The 19,069-nt window shown below is 39.7% G+C and overlaps 1 protein-coding gene across 10 annotated transcripts in view; it reads right to left on the bottom strand.

The window, feature by feature from the left end:
- Positions 1-951: 951 nt before the first annotated feature.
- ENOX1 (ecto-NOX disulfide-thiol exchanger 1) overlaps positions 952-19,069 on the bottom strand; it is a 363,435-nt gene continuing 345,317 nt past the window's right edge. For all 10 annotated transcript variants that reach the window (XM_027649508.1, XM_027649489.1, XM_027649479.1 and 7 more), the window contains 3 exons: positions 8,026-8,128; positions 5,006-5,091; positions 952-1,910 (listed from right to left, as the gene is read on the bottom strand). In XM_027649508.1, coding sequence (XP_027505309.1) covers positions 1,779-1,910; positions 5,006-5,091; positions 8,026-8,128 — 321 coding nt within the window. In that variant the 3' untranslated portion in view covers positions 952-1,778. The remainder of the gene's footprint in view (positions 1,911-5,005; positions 5,092-8,025; positions 8,129-19,069) is intronic.

Here is a 19,069-nt window from a genome sequence, read left to right as displayed (position 1 = left end):
AGCATAATTTTCTCCCATAATTGATCAGCTAAGCCTCTTTCTTTTCCCCTTTTGTACACAATTAGCATTTCATTTAATATTTCTATATTCCAGGTAGATGCCGTAAGAGAAATAGGCCCTAAAGTACTAATGACTAAGAGCCATGTAGGAGGGTTCCTTCATTACTAATTGCATTTGACACTAATTGCTGTTTGTTGAGGAACCTCAGTGAAACATCACTTTGACATGTATTGGGATACTCTCTGCATCTGTTTCAATTTGCCGTATTTCCTGCTGTTGGTGCCCCACTTCATAGGGCCAGCTCTCTTGTGACTGGCTCCTCTGCCTACACAGATGTGTAACTTGGAGGTGGCTGCTGTTTCTCATCCAGCACCATGATAAATGTTTTACTGATGCATTTGTTTAAAGCAAGGCTCTGGGAGGAGAAATTCCTTCCTTGCTCTCCTGGCTTGGTTGGTACACACACTTTAGCTTTTTCTGGCTCTTACAGGAGTGCTGGAGTACTGTGTATTTGACAGTGAAACTTCCATGATAATTTATATCAATGTTCCTACTTAAGGAACACCACTAAAAGTGCTTTATTCCTTTCCCTGGCTGGCCAAAGGCCAGAAGCTTTAGCTAGATGTTAGAAAAAGTAACTAATTGGATGCATTGCAAATACCCAACACGACATGGAAAATGAGATATTTGAAGATGTTAATTTTTTATCTGTCTGTTTGTTGAAAAAAAACAAATGAAATCTGTTCAGCTAAACAAAAGTCCATGCTGGTACTTCCCCTACTAATATTTTGAATTATTTTAATCTTAGCTAATGTTGCTTTTTTGTTTCATAAGTAATTTAACCAAGTTATCTGCAATTAATAGTTCAGGTAGGAGAAAGATAAGTTCCAGGAGACTCTTGATGGATTGACTATATTGCAAAAACATCAGAAGAAAAACTTACACAAACAATATGGTAGAAGTAATATTTATTGATAAAAATTAATATATCTGCTATAAAATTTGTAACAGTAATGCAACTGAATATTCATTTTGATGCATAAACCTGAATGTTACATACCAAATACAATACAGTAACACTGGTTTCCTCCTTATTTACATGTTTATGAAAATTGGTATGCAATCCATGTTAAAAGAACTTGTAATGGAGAATAGTTACATTAGAAAAATAATATTCTTGATAAAGCATTCTTGAGGACTCCAATCACATTTTCAGGCCTCTTTCAATAAGGCAAAAATCCCTGGTACAGCATATAACTTAATTTACAAAATACAATAACTTCAGACACATCTTCAAGTTTTCTTTTGGTATGCTTTTCCTCACTGTAAAATTACTCAATTTTCTTACTAAACTGAAAGAATTTTCTATACCAAAACTTAATGAGTTCTACTACATATTACACATACATCGCTGTAGCTTAGTGACCATAACCGGGCAATCTTTCTCCTTAACTGTTTGCTCAATGAGCTTTTCTTCGATATAGGACATGTAGTATTTTGAAATCATTATGACTGTGGTATCTTCTCCAGTTTTCATAGGAAACAATCTGTCACATTTTGAAACTTTTTTTTTAATTTTATTTTATTTTATTTTAGGAACTGGTGCACAACTACATTTCCACTCACAAGAGAACGTCACAAATGTAACTAAAATTAGGCTTGGATAACTTTGAAAACATACTACTATGTGCCCAAACCCAAATTTCTTACTGTAATACTTTATAACCCTGCCATGCTCTAGGAATTCTTCTTCTGCATAGCTTCATTACTAGTCACAGTCAGACAGTTTTAATTCCTTCAAAGGCACAAAACTTCCACCTCTTTTCCAGTGTTGCTCCTACACCAGTGAATTCTTGTTTAAACATGCGTGGCAGCCTCATCAAAAGCATTTCTATCTCATTTGCAGAGATCTGAGAAAGGAACAAAAGTAAACGTAAAGTGAGAAAGCTGCTCTGTAGATTGGGAAGAGGAAACATTAAGAATGGAAATAAGAGGAGGGGGGTGGGGGAGCAGGGATGAATGCAGGCCAGATGAAAACAGTAAACCATTATTTTTTTTTCTTTTAACCTTAGCCTGACATGAGTTTCCAGATTCCAAAGCAAGTGCAAATTCCTTGCAGGAATGATTCTGCTCTTTCCCACTGTAAAACAATGACAACTGCCGTGTTGGGGCTTGGAATCACACAGTGTTGTATGAAGTCCATCTAAGAACTACAGTCATGGGTATACTTGTGAGGAGAAGGAAGCAGATGGGACTTTATTCTTCCTTCTCAGCCTAGGAGCTCTCGAATTCTTCTCCCAGCTCCATCAGTTTTTCTCTTTCAAAAAGACTTTAATCAGCTCCCTTTTGTTAATTAGGGCTGACTAACCGTGGAGCCATCTTCTTCCAGTCTTACTCAGTTCAGCAGCCCCAGATAACTAAGTAGTAAAGTTCCCAATTCTGCATTGTTCAGAATGTTTGTATCATTTTGGAACCCTAATGACTGGTCACCTTCCTAATGGGAAAGATGCTCTCATTACAGCAAACATTTTCAGAAAGGCAACCTTTCTGGCATAATCAGCAGGGAAGTCAAGAAAGGAACAGTCATAGAAAATGAACCATTTTATCCTACTACTACTGCTTCTAAAATGGTGGTCATAAAAAGAACAACAAGCAAATGTATGGGTGTTGTCTTATATCCACAAGTATTTTAATGGTTTGATAGGTTTCTCTGGCAATAGGGATATTTCTGTTTATTCATATTAGTAGGAACCTTCCATGGTGAAAACTTTTCTTTTTAAAACAGTATGTGAACATAAAATATGCTGATTATACCTCAGTACACCCAAGGGAGGTGAGAAAATATCTACTACCTCTTATTTTCCTCTAGAGGTTAATGCAGCAGAAAGATTAAATGATTTATTAAAGGTGGCACCAAAAATCAGTGTTGGAGGCAGTCTAAAGCCCCAGAATAATCAGATCTATCTTTTAGATACTTACACGGCAGTAATGGATATCTGGTTACTTTTGGGCATTATATATGAGCTTTATACTGAGCCCTCAGCTCGCATGGGTATGCTGACCTTATCATTCCTGTTCAGGTGAAGAATGACAGTCTAACCACGGAAAGTAACTGAAATTAATCTCTGAGATTGCATCTCTGTATTGTGCTATTAGAAAGTAATTTTTTTCTACAAGCAGTTATTTCCAAAATAAACCAGTGAGGTGAAATTTTTCAGCTTGTGTTTATTATGCTGTAGTAGGCCCAGTGGTAGCTGCAGAGATGGAGACAATGCTCCTTCCATGAAGGTTCTGTTTGCAAGTTAAAGGTTTGATCCTGGCAGCCTCACAGATGCCAACGTTACAAACGTGAGTAGAAATTCAAGGACTGAGCTCACAGTCATTCACTAGAAGGGACTGCAGCCGTGCAGGGGGAGAAAGTTGAAGAGCTCAGTGGGCAGAAGCAAAGAGCAGCAGGGCTGGAGCCTAAAGAGTCCATATTTTAGATGATTACTTTTATCACTCAAGAGATACAGAGATGGATGGGTCATCCAGGGGAAAAAGCAGTTGAAACTTAGCCAAACACTGTTTTAGGGAAGGACTTGAAAGATAACTGAGGAGACTGGGCAGACTGAGAGCTGCAGAAACTGGGGACAAGATGAAGGAAAATGTATACGTGGCAGAGGCAGGGAATAGAGAAACAGAAGAGGAATGGCTGTAGGTGTGAAAATCTGGATGCATCAGGTCTCAATAAGACCAGACATTTAAAAAAAGAATTGAAATTCACCAGTTTCTCACCTCTTTCTACCATCCTCATCCCCTACTCTCTGTTCATTGTGGGTGGCACTGGACTGTAAAACACTAGCAAAACTGAGTTGCCAAGACCTGAAGACAGTGCCTAAAAATTTCATTATCCTTCCTCATTCATCAATGCAACCTGTCTTATTTCCAGTGGGCTTCTAGCTCAGGCTGTCCTCTGCTTCTAGCTCTACTCTTTTTCATAGAAACAGAGGAAGGATCCAGGATCATTCAGAAGCATGGAGCAGGCTATGAAAGCAAACCATCAAAGCAGCTGGAAGGTGATCTTAGCTATGTGTTCGAGGGGCTGTTCAGGAACAAAATATTACCAGGATCAAAGGAGTTGTGTTGGAAGAAGATCTTGGAAAGCACCATCATACAAGTACTGGAAGATATGGGTCAGACCTGTGGCTGACCACAGGGTGACCCCTGCATCTGCTAAGTGTCTCTTGAAGCCTAGCATCCTGCAGAGCCACTGTTTAGCACTTAGAGTAGCATTCACCTGATCAAAAGTGGCTATTTCACAGTTGACTTGCTTAATATTTAGGGCAGAGGAATAGGCCATTTTGGGGCTTGATTTCATCTCATCCTACAGTAAATATTAAAAAGTAAGTCAAAGAATCTTATCCTATGGGTATGTATTGACTGTGGACTGTACAAACTGATGTATTAAACACTTTACACACTGTTGTGTGTTGGCCTCACTTTTGTCTTGGCCACAGCCAAGACTCTGAATTTAGCAGTAAGGTCATCCAATTCCTTTGTGAGGTCCTCTCTGCTTCCATGTCTGGAAAAAGGACATGCTACATGGTCCACTCATATGTTCATGGAAGTTTCGGTTCAGTGTGACCCATGACTAACAACTTCACAAAGAATAAGGAGCCATCTCCAAAAACTCTGCACAGTTTGATGGCCCTGGCTACATGGACCTCTTGTTTTGCTTTCTTTCTCCTCAGCTATATTTCAGAATCATGTGTCATAAAATCATCTGCTAGTCTTTGCCATTTAAAGCTCTGCTCTTCTTTGCCATAAAAAATAGCTAAGCAGTGCAAGGCGAAGACCTCAACACAAGCATGTGCACTGTAATTTGCAAATGAATAAAGACTGCAAACCCCCAAGCCCCATATCCCATTATCTTTCTAATGGAAATGCATGAAGGGTTTAACCTGCAGTAAAGAATAATACAATATTTCTATAGACAAAACAGATTTTCATTAAATTTTTTTACCCTAGAGTCCAACTGCTGCATATAAGACCAAAGATATTCTATATTGGCTCCAAAAGGGTGGACGTGAAGAAATGTGGATATGATACCTGTATTAAAAACAAATGCACACAAAATATTAAAATTACCGCAGACACCGTATCATTAAAATAGGCAAAATAATTCTGAATAGTCTGTTCTTGCAGGTTTTTCAGTATGAATTATGATTCTTATTTTTCTTTCACAACCCAATAAACATAACAAAATGGCACATTTTTAATACAGTCATAGTAACATGCTAAATACCATAGCTCATCTTCAGGAATGACAGTAGTTAGCAAGTAAGTGACCAGGATAATATACTGATGAATAAAGAAATTTCTAAACAAAGCCTTGCTGGAAGCATTTCAGCTGCCAATTTTATGCTTGATTTACCAATATAAAATTGTGGATATTGGAATGGTAAAATTATTGCCTTTTTCTCCTTCACTGGATGCTCTGTTGTGAAAATGTTTCATATAATTGTGTCAGAAACCTCACTCCCTCAAATTTTTCTAGTAATTATGCTGATGCTGGTAATGAAAAGTGTTTAATCCATATTACCCCTAACTGGTGCTGAAGAAAACACAAATCCTTTCTGACATATTTTACTTTCTCTTAAAAGAGAGCCTGTTCTGTCTATCTTCATTGTTATTTTCAGGATAATTATAAAAGGTATGAGAATAAAAGTGGCTTAGGAGGAGTCAAGATCTAAGTCTAGAGATTTTTTCTGCAGTGAAAATCAAGTGACAGCATTAATAATGATGACCAGTGAAAACAAGATTTGGGGCATCAGTATTGCTGTTAAAGGCACTATTCAATTTCTCCTGTTCTAAACAAACAGTGAAAATAGAAAATGGCATGTGCATTACTCGCTGTTAGGGGAGAGTTGAACTGTAAGAATCAGAACAAATATTTTCAACTCTCTTTGGATGGGTTTCTTAGCTGAACCACCCTAGGGGAAGTTTTGTATACTTAAATCATAAACATCAGGATTAAAAATGCTTACAAATGACAAAAGTGGGTCACTGTATCTTGTGTACTGCAGGCCATACTGTTTTCTTCATGCTGAATGAATTAGGATAATTTTGGATTTCATTTTTCCCCAAGTACTGGCCATGGTTGAAACTGATAAGCAATATTTAACTCATTTGAGAACTGGCTTTGCAAAGAACATCTTTTTACTTCCCTCATTTTTTGAATAGCATTTACAGACTTCTGGCCCTGCATAGGGAGTGGTGTATATTTAATTTTATATTATGGTGAGTCCTAGCAGCAGTTACCTTCTTTGTAAGCAACCACACAAGAGCTTTAGAAGCAAAAGCCAAGACCATCACACTTGGATGGGTTGAATGGAAATCCAATTTGTGCTCCCATCACATATTACCAGTGTCATTGCATTTGTTATGCAGTTCCCAAGACTTTTCAATTCAGAACGTTCAAAGATAGCTCTTTCATATATTGTAAATAATAAGTAATTTGTAAATATTTTGTAGTTATTGACTAAAGTTCCATGATAACTTTTTAGTAATTTTTATTTTCTTTTATGCACTTTTCCTCTAAGACAATATTGTACTTTGTAAAATATAGACAAACTTAGTGAACGGATGGAGGCAAGGCCCATTTTTCTCTTATCACACCTGAACATGCCCCAGATGAGGAGATAACCTGAAATCCATCTTGAGGACCTTTGAACTGTAACAATGAACCAGTTGTGGGGGTATTATGACCAGAACAGAGATTATTTTGTTTATCTGAGTGTGTTACTGAACAACTGGGACACTGCCACCACTTCTTTCAGTCAAATAATGAGTGACTCATAAAAAAAAGGTTGTTATTCTGTTCTTAAAATCCCATCCTTGCTGTCCTTCTCACAGAATAATCTTTGAACAGATCAAGTACTGTCTGCTGCAATTAAAAGTTCCAGATTTTATTATAACAAGCAGAATTCAAACAATTCATACATTTCTGTGCAACCCACTGTTCTGCATCTCACCAGTCACAGAGAGTTCGTGTACTAAGCCCTTTAAACATTTAAATACATTCTTCACTTTCAAATGACCTTCTTGGTCTAAACTGAATCCGTGAATTGCTGAATCTGTGCCTCAGCAATAAACCAGCAACTTTCCTGATGCTTAGGTTATGCAAATGAGCTGCATTTAAACAAATTAAGGTAGTTTTGGAACTATCACCTACCAGGATACTGCTGATTTTGTGAAAAGACCAAACCAAAGAAATTAAACCTTTTCTCTGAGGTCAACATTTCTGTTGCCATGCCACAGGGTACACTTTGAACAGTGAGCCTTCAGGCTCCACGAAAACCTGCCCCACTGAAAACAAATGCAGAATATGCACAGGTATAAATGGGGTATGTTCCCTCCAAGGGTAGCATGGGTACACCGAGTTCTGTGTTGCTAAATGCCTGATATCAGTTAGCTGGCCCATTGCCTATAAGCTTTAGCTTTAGGCCCTCTTTAAGCATTTATTTTAAAGATTTTATTCTAGGTAAAGGATATGACAGTCCTTGTGGTATTCTTTATAAATATTCATATTGCTAATTCCTTCACCTAATGTCAAAAGCATAAATCTGGCTTGCTTAATACATGCAGTATACATATTTTTGCTTAGCAGTTTGCTAATATTATTTCCATGCCCTTCTCCTTCACCACTTGGTCTAATAATCATATAAGAAGCTATACAATTCTAGGCTGCTAAATCTTGATGAAAATACAATCTTCATTGATTCATGCTGCAAGTCTAAATACAGATCCTGCAAGTTTCTTCATACCTGAAATCCTTCCGTTAAACTCTGCAGAATTGTTCAGAAAGGCAAAGTGCACTTGTATTTTAGGATTTCTCTTACTAAAAGCCACTTTGAATACAGACGAAAAAAAATTAGTTTTTTTTTTGCTTTTTTTAGCACAGAGTTGTGGCTAAACACATGCAAACCAGGAATCTGTTAAAAGGCATTTTGTTCTCACAAATCTTCTTTGGGGTTATCTTACCTATTAATAGTGCCTCTTTCTCTGATTTTAGACCCGGGCTTCGTTTCTCTGAGTTTTTTTCTCTGTCTTGGTTGACCAATGCTACTGTCAATACATTGATTTCCTGTAAAGTTTAAAAAAACAAACAGGTGGTCATGTAGATTTCATTTACTTCAATTAAACTTGTATGCTTCCTTTCAACTCTATAAAAAAATCATTACTTTAATTCGCATCTAAAGACAAGACAATTATAAATAATTGATTTGTTTGCAGAATATTAAGACACATTTTGAGCTACCTTTATGCAAAGAGCTGCCAAGAAGAGAAATTTTGCTTGTGGAGTAAGTAATAACTTTGTTGCTAGTGCTTCTTCATTATAACAGCTTGAGAAATTGTGCCATAAATTGTGGGGATGGTCAGAAAATTCACATTTTCCAACTATTAAAGCTGTAAACCAAGACTGCCTCTAGGGAACATGGATGGAAACATTCAGCTACAGCCATAAGAGTAAATTCAGCAGTCACTGGCAATGTTTCTAGACTACAACGTCTACTAGACTACAATCATCTAGCCTGTTACACTCTTTAACCTGTGCCTAGCATGTCATCAATGCCACCCCAGACAATTCTCAGGCACATTTTGGGGGTCAGTACATTTCAAGAAGACCATTCCTAACAGGTGGTTTGCATAAAGCTATCTTGTTAAGAGCACCAACCTTAAGGGCAATCAAATCAAGGCTCCTGCTCTGAGCTCTTTTTTCTGCAATCGGGTGGACTGAACCATCCAAATCTCAGCCAAGCAATCACATATCAGATGCTCCATCAGAAGTACCCAGGCAGTTGTGTGACACAGACTGCTCTTATCCTGGTTATATGTGAAGTAAACAAATTACCTCCATTTCCAAGGTATGTAAGTGAAGTGTATTGCACAATATTCAAGCACATACATGGGCTGTTTCCGTGGAGCAACTGATATGCAATAACTTGTTCCTCGGTGAGGCAATGACTCACACTGCTGCATCTGCTCTGCGAAATGCTCAGCAGTTCCATGAAAAACCTCAGAGGCAGAGAACATGGGGCTGGAGACGTGATGGTATGAGGTGAGACTGTGAAGGAATGGTGCTCTTGTTCTATTTGAGAGAGTCAAGGTAAGCAGCTGGAGGTTGCATGGGAGTGGGCAGCCTTAAATGCAAGCAGATTTGTATTATTCTGTGTAATGATGTGGCCCATTTAGAACGTGCCCTCAGGGTGGTGTCTTGCTCCAAAATTCTTGGCAAGCATTTTTGGCAGTAAAAGAGGGACACTGCGCTTGGGTTGCTCTAAGGCACTTCTGAAGGTGTGAATAATACATGCTAAAATAAGCAAAAAGTCCAAAATACATCAAATATGCCTCTTTACAGATGACTAAAAGATTCACAACCTGTGAGACTGGTAAAAAGAATCAGGAACTTCCTCATTTTCAATTGAAAAAATGAAAAAAAACCCCAACCAACAAACAACACAACACATACAGAAAAAAACCCAAAGTGATGTAGTCGATGCTCTTTATAGGCTGGCTCCAAGGAGCAGCTGCCAGGATAGGCAGTGCCTGATGGCTCAGATGCATCATGGGTTCAAATGTTCCCTTGTGTTGTGAAGAGGAACAAATTTCCATGTGTCAGCTAAGAAACCCTATGTGCATATGAGTGACGTACATGCATATGTGTATCCTCAGCCCCTAGCAACAAGGGGCTCTGACAGACCTTAGCCCACATTGAAGGAAGAGTGAGATCCATTGAGTCATCTGGGATTTGTTGCATGTCTCCTGACCAGAGATCTATGCGGAGTTGTGTACCTATAAGCTAGTCAGCCTCTTCAGTTAGTAGAAATGAAATAACTTTCTAGTTGTGTATGTTAGTTTAGGGAGTCTGCAGTTCAAGAGTTGGCAGCGATCCCCCCTTAAAATAATGGTGTTTCTGAGTACTCTGGCAGCATCACCTTGACATTAACACTCCAGCAGTAAGTCACGGGGCACATTATAGCAGCAGCAGCAGTAGTATGCCCTAAGTTGTCCAGTACTGTTGATTCCCCTCCTGACAGAGCCAAAGGCTAATGCAAATACTGATCTACTGCTGGCCATGACATCAAAGAACAGTGAAAGAAAACCCAGGCAAGGAACAGAAATAAGAGAAGTGTTTACATGAATTTCTCCAACAGGGCAGTAATGACAAGGGGGTTACAGATCAGAACAGAGCTGGATGACAGATTTTGTGATGCTGCAGCAGAAGAGCAGAGCAGCATATGCCACCAGAGCTTGTATAGGTTAAGATGCAACTTTGACTCCATCAGAGATAGAAAAGCAGTCTAAAAATAACAATTCCTCAGAGAAGAAGGAGAGCAGAGATGTGCATTTGATATAAGAGGCCCCAAACCCAGCACACTAGTAGTTTCAGGTGGGATTCGAGGTTCTGTCAAGCAGTGATGCAGAGAAAGAAACTATAATCCCATTGGGAGCAACAAACAGATGGATTCTCATTTAATGCTTAGATTTGAGCCCGTGCAGAACATTTTGCATGATTTATAGGACAGTGTAAATGGATGCTAAAGGAAGTCACATCAAGTCTTCCTTAGCTGTATGTTCGTACAGAGGATAAAAGAGTAAAAAATTGTTTATGGGGGAGCCTGAGGAAACGAGTGGCAAAGATAGATACTCAGCAAACCACTGGCTTTAGAAGAAGGTTGTGAGTTCTTGGAGGTTTGAAAAGGAGACATTTCTCCCATCCAAAACTATCTGCCTCACAGAAGATGATAAATTAGACCACTCTGATGTATTCAGCTGCCAAAGGAAGTCTGCATTGGCCATGAGAAAATCCACGACGTGCATAGTCACATGAAGGATTCAGTAGCAACGCTGTTATGAATTAACAGTGATTTCAGAGAAATGGAATAGTTGTGTCTAAAAAATTAGTGTGAAATTCACCCAGAAACTAAGCTAATTATAGTGTAAGTGAAAACACTAGGAATCTGACTACACACTGCAGATACAAATCTGGTACCTATAAAGCCTCTACAGCAAATCTTCATGCAGTTTATTTGCACTTTTTTAGAGGCACTACCTATGTCAACCTAGAGAAACAAGAACTTTAACAGTACAAAGGTGAATGAGGCTATATGTAATTGGAAAAAAAGTTAGGTCACCTCTCTGACATGAGAAAAAGCTACTGATCACCAGATGCCTGAGAAAAATTACTTAATACATCCTATGTTACAGTATTTCCTTTCTTTCCTGGAGACCACTCTTTATTTGGAAAATTATATTTTCTGAGGCCCTAAGCAGTCTTCTTCAGCAGGTTTCATTAAAAAGGAATATTTTGCTATCATCTGTCAGTTACTGCATTAAAGGACAAGAACAAAGCTGAGCATGTGCAATCCAGTACTGATTAGAAATGAACTGACCTTGCAAGAAGTCAACACATTTATGTGGAAGGCTTAATTCAGGTTAAATCCCACCTGGAATCATTAGGAAACTGGCTCTATTTATTATTCACAAATTATGTCAAAATTGATGATGACAGCTTGAGCTGCTCAGTGTGAATGAAACTATTTCGTGTGATGCTCTTACTGTGTCCAGCTTAGAGCTTTTTCTTGCAAATTACACTTTCATCCATCAGCAGATGATGAAATGACATGAATTTCCCTCATAGGATTAACAAACTCTATGATTCTGCAAACATTCCTTGGGACCAACATTTTATTCAGGGCTCCCTGCTTTTGAACCAGGGAGGGAGAGACAGAGAGTCTTTCTGGAAAACTTTCAGGAGAACTTGCTGGATAAAACGGAGGACAGCACATAACAATTTTATCACATGGACTATTCATTTCCACAAGCAGATCTCTGACATCACCACTGACATGGAGCTGATAGCTGCGGAGAGTCATATGTGGCAGATTTGCACATGGATATATAATGCCTGGTTGTGAGGTGGGAGAGAAGTTTGGGTTGCATCATTCACTCATGTATCCTGGCTTCTTTCAGAAGAAAATGCAGAGGCGTGGGCAAGTGGATTGCTCCATAAGGTGCCTGGTCTCACTGCCCAACATGGCCCACCACAGAGCAGCTGGGTCCTGCACTGGAGACTCAGCAAATAAGAGAGTGACTCCTCAGAAAAATGCACTTTTTAGAGAGAGACACTGAAGCCCTGAAGAGTAAAAGAGATGTGGTGACTTCCTACAGAAGATAGTCACAGATCCTGTAAGAACAAAAGGCTTCCTCTGCATTCCAGGGCTCTAGCAGATCAGAAGGCCCCAGATATTTAGGCTGGATGACTTGGGTCTTTCACTCCTTCATTAGTTTCTTTTTTCCCCTAGGGGAAAGTAAGATATTAAATAAAGATCTCAATCTAGATGTCATTAATCCTCTTCAGGTCAGTCTTGCACCAGTGCAAAAAAGGCAGACAGAATACAAAATATTTACTCTGGCCTGGAGTTTTTCTCTTTAGCAGAAAAGTTTCTCTTTACCCTAAAATGTTCTGTGATCCTGAAAACACATGCTATCCAGCATCCTTAAAAATGCAGGGAGTGAGGACTTGCTGTTGCCCATAAACACTGAGTAAGAGCCAAACAGGGCTTGCACAATAGCTGCCCTACCTGGAAACTCTTCCTTTCAGAGTACAGTTCCACATCACCCGTTGTTCAGGACTCTGCTCGAAAGGCAGAATATGGGATTTAATGAATGTGACATTGAAGACCAGGATGCAATGGCAAATATCCAAAGAGATGAAATATTCACTCTCTGGGTAATCCAAATATTTGATAATTACCTTTAAATCTAGAGGGAATGGTGACTGCTTGCATACTGTCTTTGAAGACCTCATTCTCTTTGTTGTAGTATATGGGACTCTGCAGAGGGTGAGGGAGTAAAAATAATATTTTGTCTTCTGAAAGACCATAAGCCTCTGAAAGAGTTTGCAGGATATGTTGGCATTTTTACTATATGTACAAAGCCAATTGTCTGAGGCATTAAACCAGCAGCAGAATAAGATGTTTGTCACAGCAGGCATATGACAGAACCACTATAGAATGTTGTTAGATGTAAGGGATATACCACGCTTTCTCATCAGTCAGGGGACTTATGAGAGAAAATGAGTAGGAGGAGAAAAAAGCTATCTATCTGAAACATAAGCAAAAAACAGCAGGCCAGAGACATGCTGTAAACTTGGAAATAAAAGGTAATTTAATGATTTTCATAGAAGAAAGAGCCATGCACGTGACACCAAATCTGCAATCCTTAAGGTCTTGAAAGGTATACTTCAGGTGTGTTTCCCCAAACTGCTTATTGAGGACTAGACAGGTTTGACTGCAAGCTTGGGTAGAAACTGGCCTGTGACATGAAGACTGTATTTATTTCATTTATTTTCATTTATCTGTGGACCTCCTAAAGTCTGGTATAATTGGGTTTGCTTTGCTAGTCTTTCCAGATACGTACTGAAGACCCATATCTGAAAATTTAATCTTGCTGTTTTAACCTGAATGAAGCCTAATTCAATTTCCAATCAAGTGAATGGAAGTCTTGCAATAGTTTCAATGCACATCAAGTCAGGTATCTTAAATTTATGGGGACATACAAGTTTGAGATACAGGACAATTTCTGACAGCTTAACATGGTTGTCAGTTTAAAATGGGCTACTGTCCTTGTCTATGTTCTTATCCACAGTGGATTCAAAATGATTCAGTCCAAGTTGAGCCAAACTACAGCGGAAGAGCTTATTTAAATTTAACTTAAATCAAATTGCTACAATTGCAATGTATGAGTACACTCACAGACAGTGATTGTAACTCAGATGATCACAGAATCACAAAATCATGCAGATGACCTTGGGAGGTCTCTAGTCCAACCTCCTGCTCAAAGCAGGATCAGTTGCAGTGTCAGTGCACATGGATGTGCAAAAAAAAAGGTAATAGTACAATGACTCGACAATCCTCAGCAGTTTCTCTGAAAAATGCCAGTCCTGCACTGTTATCAACAGACGGGTGCCTCCATCCCCTGCAGAAAGGATTTTCCAACCACCTTCACTTGCTCCATCCTCATGATACTTGTGATTAATGTCGTATCTCCACAAGCACAAAGGGGGATAGAAGCACCATTACAGATGGGGAAAGTCTGATAACCTAATCAGAGAAAGCAGAATCTCCTGACCTAGGTCCTCCCAGGGCTGCCACAGGAAAGCATCAGCCCTGGGAATCGAATGTGACACCTACCAACACCAGTCCACCTTTCCAAAACATTTTACAGTCTGAGGGGAGTACTGCCAATAGGAATACGGGACTTTTTAGGGGATGTAGGAGACGAGCATTGTGGGATTGTACAAAACTCAGTTTAGTGCCCTTAGCAGGGAAAGAAAAGGCAGGAAAAGGGAAGGATCATGGTGTTTTGGGAGCAGATAAAAGGGACTGGTTGCATGTAAACAGGTTGCTAGCCAGTTGGCTGGCCATTCCAGGCCCTGATCAGTGTATTACACTGATTAAAATCAATTTCTCTTTTCCTGGGTAAGGGACTCTCTATTCTGTGTGCATGGGGGGTCTGTGAAGGGGTCTGAGCAGAGCAGCTGGAGTGGGATCAGTAATCAGAGAGCCATGTGTCTAGGACACCGCAGTTAGAGAGACCAGGGAGTCCAAGCCACCAACTAGGGACACCACAGGGTCTGAGGAATGACTAAATGACCAGCTTGGGTGTGTACGTGTGAGGCAGGAGCCATTTATGGGACAGCCTGAAGGTCAAAATCCAGTTTCTGGAGCGATTCACATTGTATATATGTGTAAGCCTGCATATGTATTTCCCATTAATGGACCTTCATCCTTATCAGCCAGAAAGTGGAGCAAAATTAGACTGTTTGTGTACTTCAGTACTGATTATGTTTATGAATGCTGAGCTTGTGTTGCTCTGTGTGGCTATGTGTATGTGTATGTATGAGATCCATGTGTTGTATATGTGTGTTTGTACACATGCCTATGGGGAATGCATGCTCAGTGTAGTTGCAGATTGATCACATGGAGGTCTGACCACCTTGTCAGGCTGCAGGATTCAGCATCTCTCAAAAGCAGCAATACTTGATTTGGGCCAAATATTTCTAATTCTTTATTTAATGGAGCTTGTTCCCCTTCACAGACTATTTAGGGCACTGTGCTGTGATGTGATGTGTGAAAATGTGACCGAGTGTTTGAACTCTGGAAGTAATTTAAAATTCTTCATGAACATTGCATGTGTTACACAACTCTTCTTTCAGCATGTCCTGTTACAGTGACTGTTTCTGACTCCTTTAAAAATACTCTAATGACTATGAAATTGCTCATAGTCTTTGATTAATATAATTCTTTTGTTACTGCAAATGAATTATCTTGTGCTAGTGAATTAACTACTTCCTAGAAAGATTATATTTTACCTGGTCCTGACTCCCCATAGCCTAAAAACTGATTTTAGTAAAGTGTGTAGAATTAAGGTAGATGGCCTTGTGACACACTGTCTATATGCACAGAGGTTTCTTGGCCTTTTCTATGTGTACTGGGATAACTCAGTTTACAGTAACAAATTACAGTGTTGCATCACATAGGAAAAGAATAAGGTAAGGAATGAGGCATCCAACCATCAGCCCATAACCAAAGCTCTCACAAGCAATTAGCGCTACAGTTAGAGTTAGCACCAGGCCAACAGTTCAGAAAAAATCCCCCTTTGCTTTTCAGGACTTTTTTCCAGGGTCTCACAAGATCCTTCTCCTTCTGCTATCTATCTAGTGATGCAGAAGGACATATTTGCCATATGCTGCACTGCTGGTTAATATAACTGGTCTATCATTAGAAATGATAGACACCAGGTGTTATCTTTTCGTTCAGATCAAGCCTAAGCTCAGTAACTTATTTTGTGCTATGCAAGAACCTAGTGCTGGTTTTGTCAGCAACAGCACATTGTAATTACTTTTAAAGTACACTCATATAGAAATTTACTTTTAAAATACAGTAATCTAAAATTTACCATTATTGTCATTTTAAGAGTGCACTGCTATCAACAAATAAACAGTTGACAACTTGAAAAATTATCTGGCATTAAAATTATAGGAACAACAACATAGAAAAATTAGAACAGTGAATGTAAGACCTCGTGAATGAAAAACTTCAAATAGATGGATCTAAGACTTTTTTGTCTGATTTAGCCTACATAATAGAAGGGTTTTTGGGACTGAAGATTAATTGTATTATGGTGTTCTTGACATCCTATTTTCCTGATCCATTTGCAGAGATGCTTTTAACTTTTTCATTACAAAGCTTTTACTATTATAACTTTCACCTGCTGAGTTTAGGCAACTAGCAATAATCTGAAAATGCTTTTCTCATTGAAACTATCTCTTTTTATTTTTCTCATTGTATATGAGTACATTTATTTTATGGTAATGTACATATGCAAAATACGGATGACTAATATGAAAGTTACTTCATGCTTATTTTCAAAAGTATGATCAGGTTGCTTCATTTTCTAAAGCTGGATTTATATGTAGGTTCCTGATGACTTAACACAGATGTTTACGTGATGTGAAGCTGGTTGCTTTGCAAGGGAAGAGGTAATTGTCATTTTGCACACTTTGTGTTAGGGAATTGCAGCAGACAAATGGCTGGCTGAATGAAAGCATTGCCTGCCCACCAGCTCTGCTGAAGTCATTGTAGGGGGGATATTTCATGTTTACTTGAGACAGAGAATTTGTGAAAACCCTTTCAAATGGCCTTTAGCACAAATATTGCTCTAGTGATCTCTAGACTGATGCACTTCTAAAAGAAAAGTTGAAGAGAGAAAAAAAAAAACCACGGTTTGTTTCCCTTCTGGGACTTGTAGAAGTTTTGAAAATGTCTTTGTTGAAATAATAAGAAGTAGCAGGCAGGGGAAACCAACCTTGACTGTTTTATGAGAGTTAATGGTTTTCATCATGGATTTGTATTTGAAAGATATTAACTTCAGGTATCTGAAAACCCCAAGCAACCCTAATATTCACAGAAATCTCCACATCTGAATATGCAAAAATGACTTAAAACAAACACTTTGGAGTTCTCATTCCTTTGGAGTGGATCTTGATGATGAACTCTTTCTGAGGGCATGTTCCTGAGAGGGACTTGGGGATGTTGTTTGACGAGAAGCTCAACAGGACCCAGCAGTGTGTGCTCCCAGGCCAGAAAGCCAAATGTATCCTGGGCTGCATCAAAACCAGCATGGCCAACAAGTTGAGGGAGGGAGTGCTGTGCCCTGCTCTGGGGTCCTCAACATAGGAAGGACATGGACCTGCTGGAGCAAGTCCAGAGGAGGGCTATGAAGATGATCAGAGGGCTGGAGCACCTCTCCTGTAAAGCCAGGCTGAGACAGTTGGGGTTGTTCAGCCTGATGAATAGAAAGCTCTCTGGGAAGACCTTAGAGCATCTTCATGTACTACAAGGGCTACAAGAGAGCTAGAGAGAGACTTTTCATATGGGCATGTTGGAGTAGGATGAGGGGAATGGCTTTAAACTGAAATAGGACAGGTTTAGATCAGATGCAAGGAAGAAATTCTTTACTGTGAGGGTGGTGAGACACTGGCACAGGCTACCTAGAGACACTGTGGATGCCTTATCCCTGGAAGTATTCAAGGGCAGGCTGGATGGGGCTTTGAGCAACCTGGTCTAGTGAAAGGTGTCCCTTTCCACTGCAAATCATTCCATGATTTTATGATTCTATGAAGAGTGGCTCCTGGGAATACTGAAGTTCCCTTCTCACTTCTATCACTTTTTTCTGTGAAAGCAGGTTGGAAGGAATGTGAATGTGGTGTACAACCCCCAGGACTGCAGCAGCAGGCTTGTGGCTGAATCAGAGGTGGCCCATCATCCTTCAGGTGGTTGCGGGGGAGCCTGAGTGCTCTGACAAGCCAATCTGCCTTGTACACTGTGTGGGTTAAGCACACAGCTGCATACGTATAAGGCTGAATGTTATTCCTCACCAGAAATGACAGGATGACTCCTGTAAACGTGTGCAGTATAAATACTTGGGGAATATGCTTGGGGATGAAAGGCTGCACAAAATGATAGATATTATTAAAATGTCAAGTAGCTCTGGGCATTGAAGAACGGTGTCCCTATGGAGCTCATATTAAATTTAAAGTCAAAAAACTTTTGTGATTTGCTGTGTGGGTGGCTGAATAGGTTTTATCATTGTATCTCAGTTCTCTTTCTCCTCCCTCAGATGATGGGAATTCACTGCAATCAAAAGCCAAGCTACTCTGACACTCTTAATTAGGGACAAGGGAAGTGGTGCGATTTCTTGCTGCACATTAACAAAAGGGTTATTGCTGCTGCCTGGATCCGCTTCAGGTACCACATTCTGTGTCAGAATGTACCTTGGTCTACTCCCTGTTTGCTCCCTTTAGGGTTCAGTAATGGCTGAAACCTCAGAGACTGTGACTTAGCCAGCAGAGACATCTGCACCACGCTAATGAAACTCTTTCTGTCTTCTAACCTGCTGGACCAGAGCTGGGGTGGCAAGGGCGGGAACTCAAGGAGACTTGATCTACCAGTGCATAAGAATTTTGTAAGGCTGAGCAGGGTCTTTGATAACATCCTAAACAGCCCGTTAAACTCCTGTTACTTTTAAGGCCTTGTGGTATTGAATTCAGGAGGTGGTCATTCCTCATGCCTGCTGCACTAAGTAGGAAAGCTGCTGATCTGTGAATGGTCACAGCTGCTTGAATCTATCATATTCCATGTGCCTCAATTGAAGGAAATGAGAAGAAATGAGCGATGGAAGGGCTACAAATAAATGCCTGGAATTCAAAAGGCAGGGAGTAGAAAGAGGCACAGCCACTCCTCACCCCCTGGTCCTGACTCCACCAGGACAGAGGAATCTGAATACAGACAGTAAACGGGTCTCTCTAATCCCTGAGGGCTTTACACTCCAGTCAGGGTACAGGGTCCTTGCACCTTCTTCTAATGACATAACACACCCATGATGAGAAACCAAACCCCACATCTCTCTCTCTTCAAGGAGCTATCCTCATCCCTGCACTGCACCATTATTCCTTCTT

Source organism: Corapipo altera, unplaced genomic scaffold, assembly GCF_003945725.1.
Source record: "Corapipo altera isolate COAL_440 unplaced genomic scaffold, ASM394572v1 0, whole genome shotgun sequence".
Taxonomy (NCBI): domain Eukaryota; kingdom Metazoa; phylum Chordata; class Aves; order Passeriformes; family Pipridae; genus Corapipo; species Corapipo altera.
This window is presented reverse-complemented; position numbering and strand designations above follow the sequence as displayed.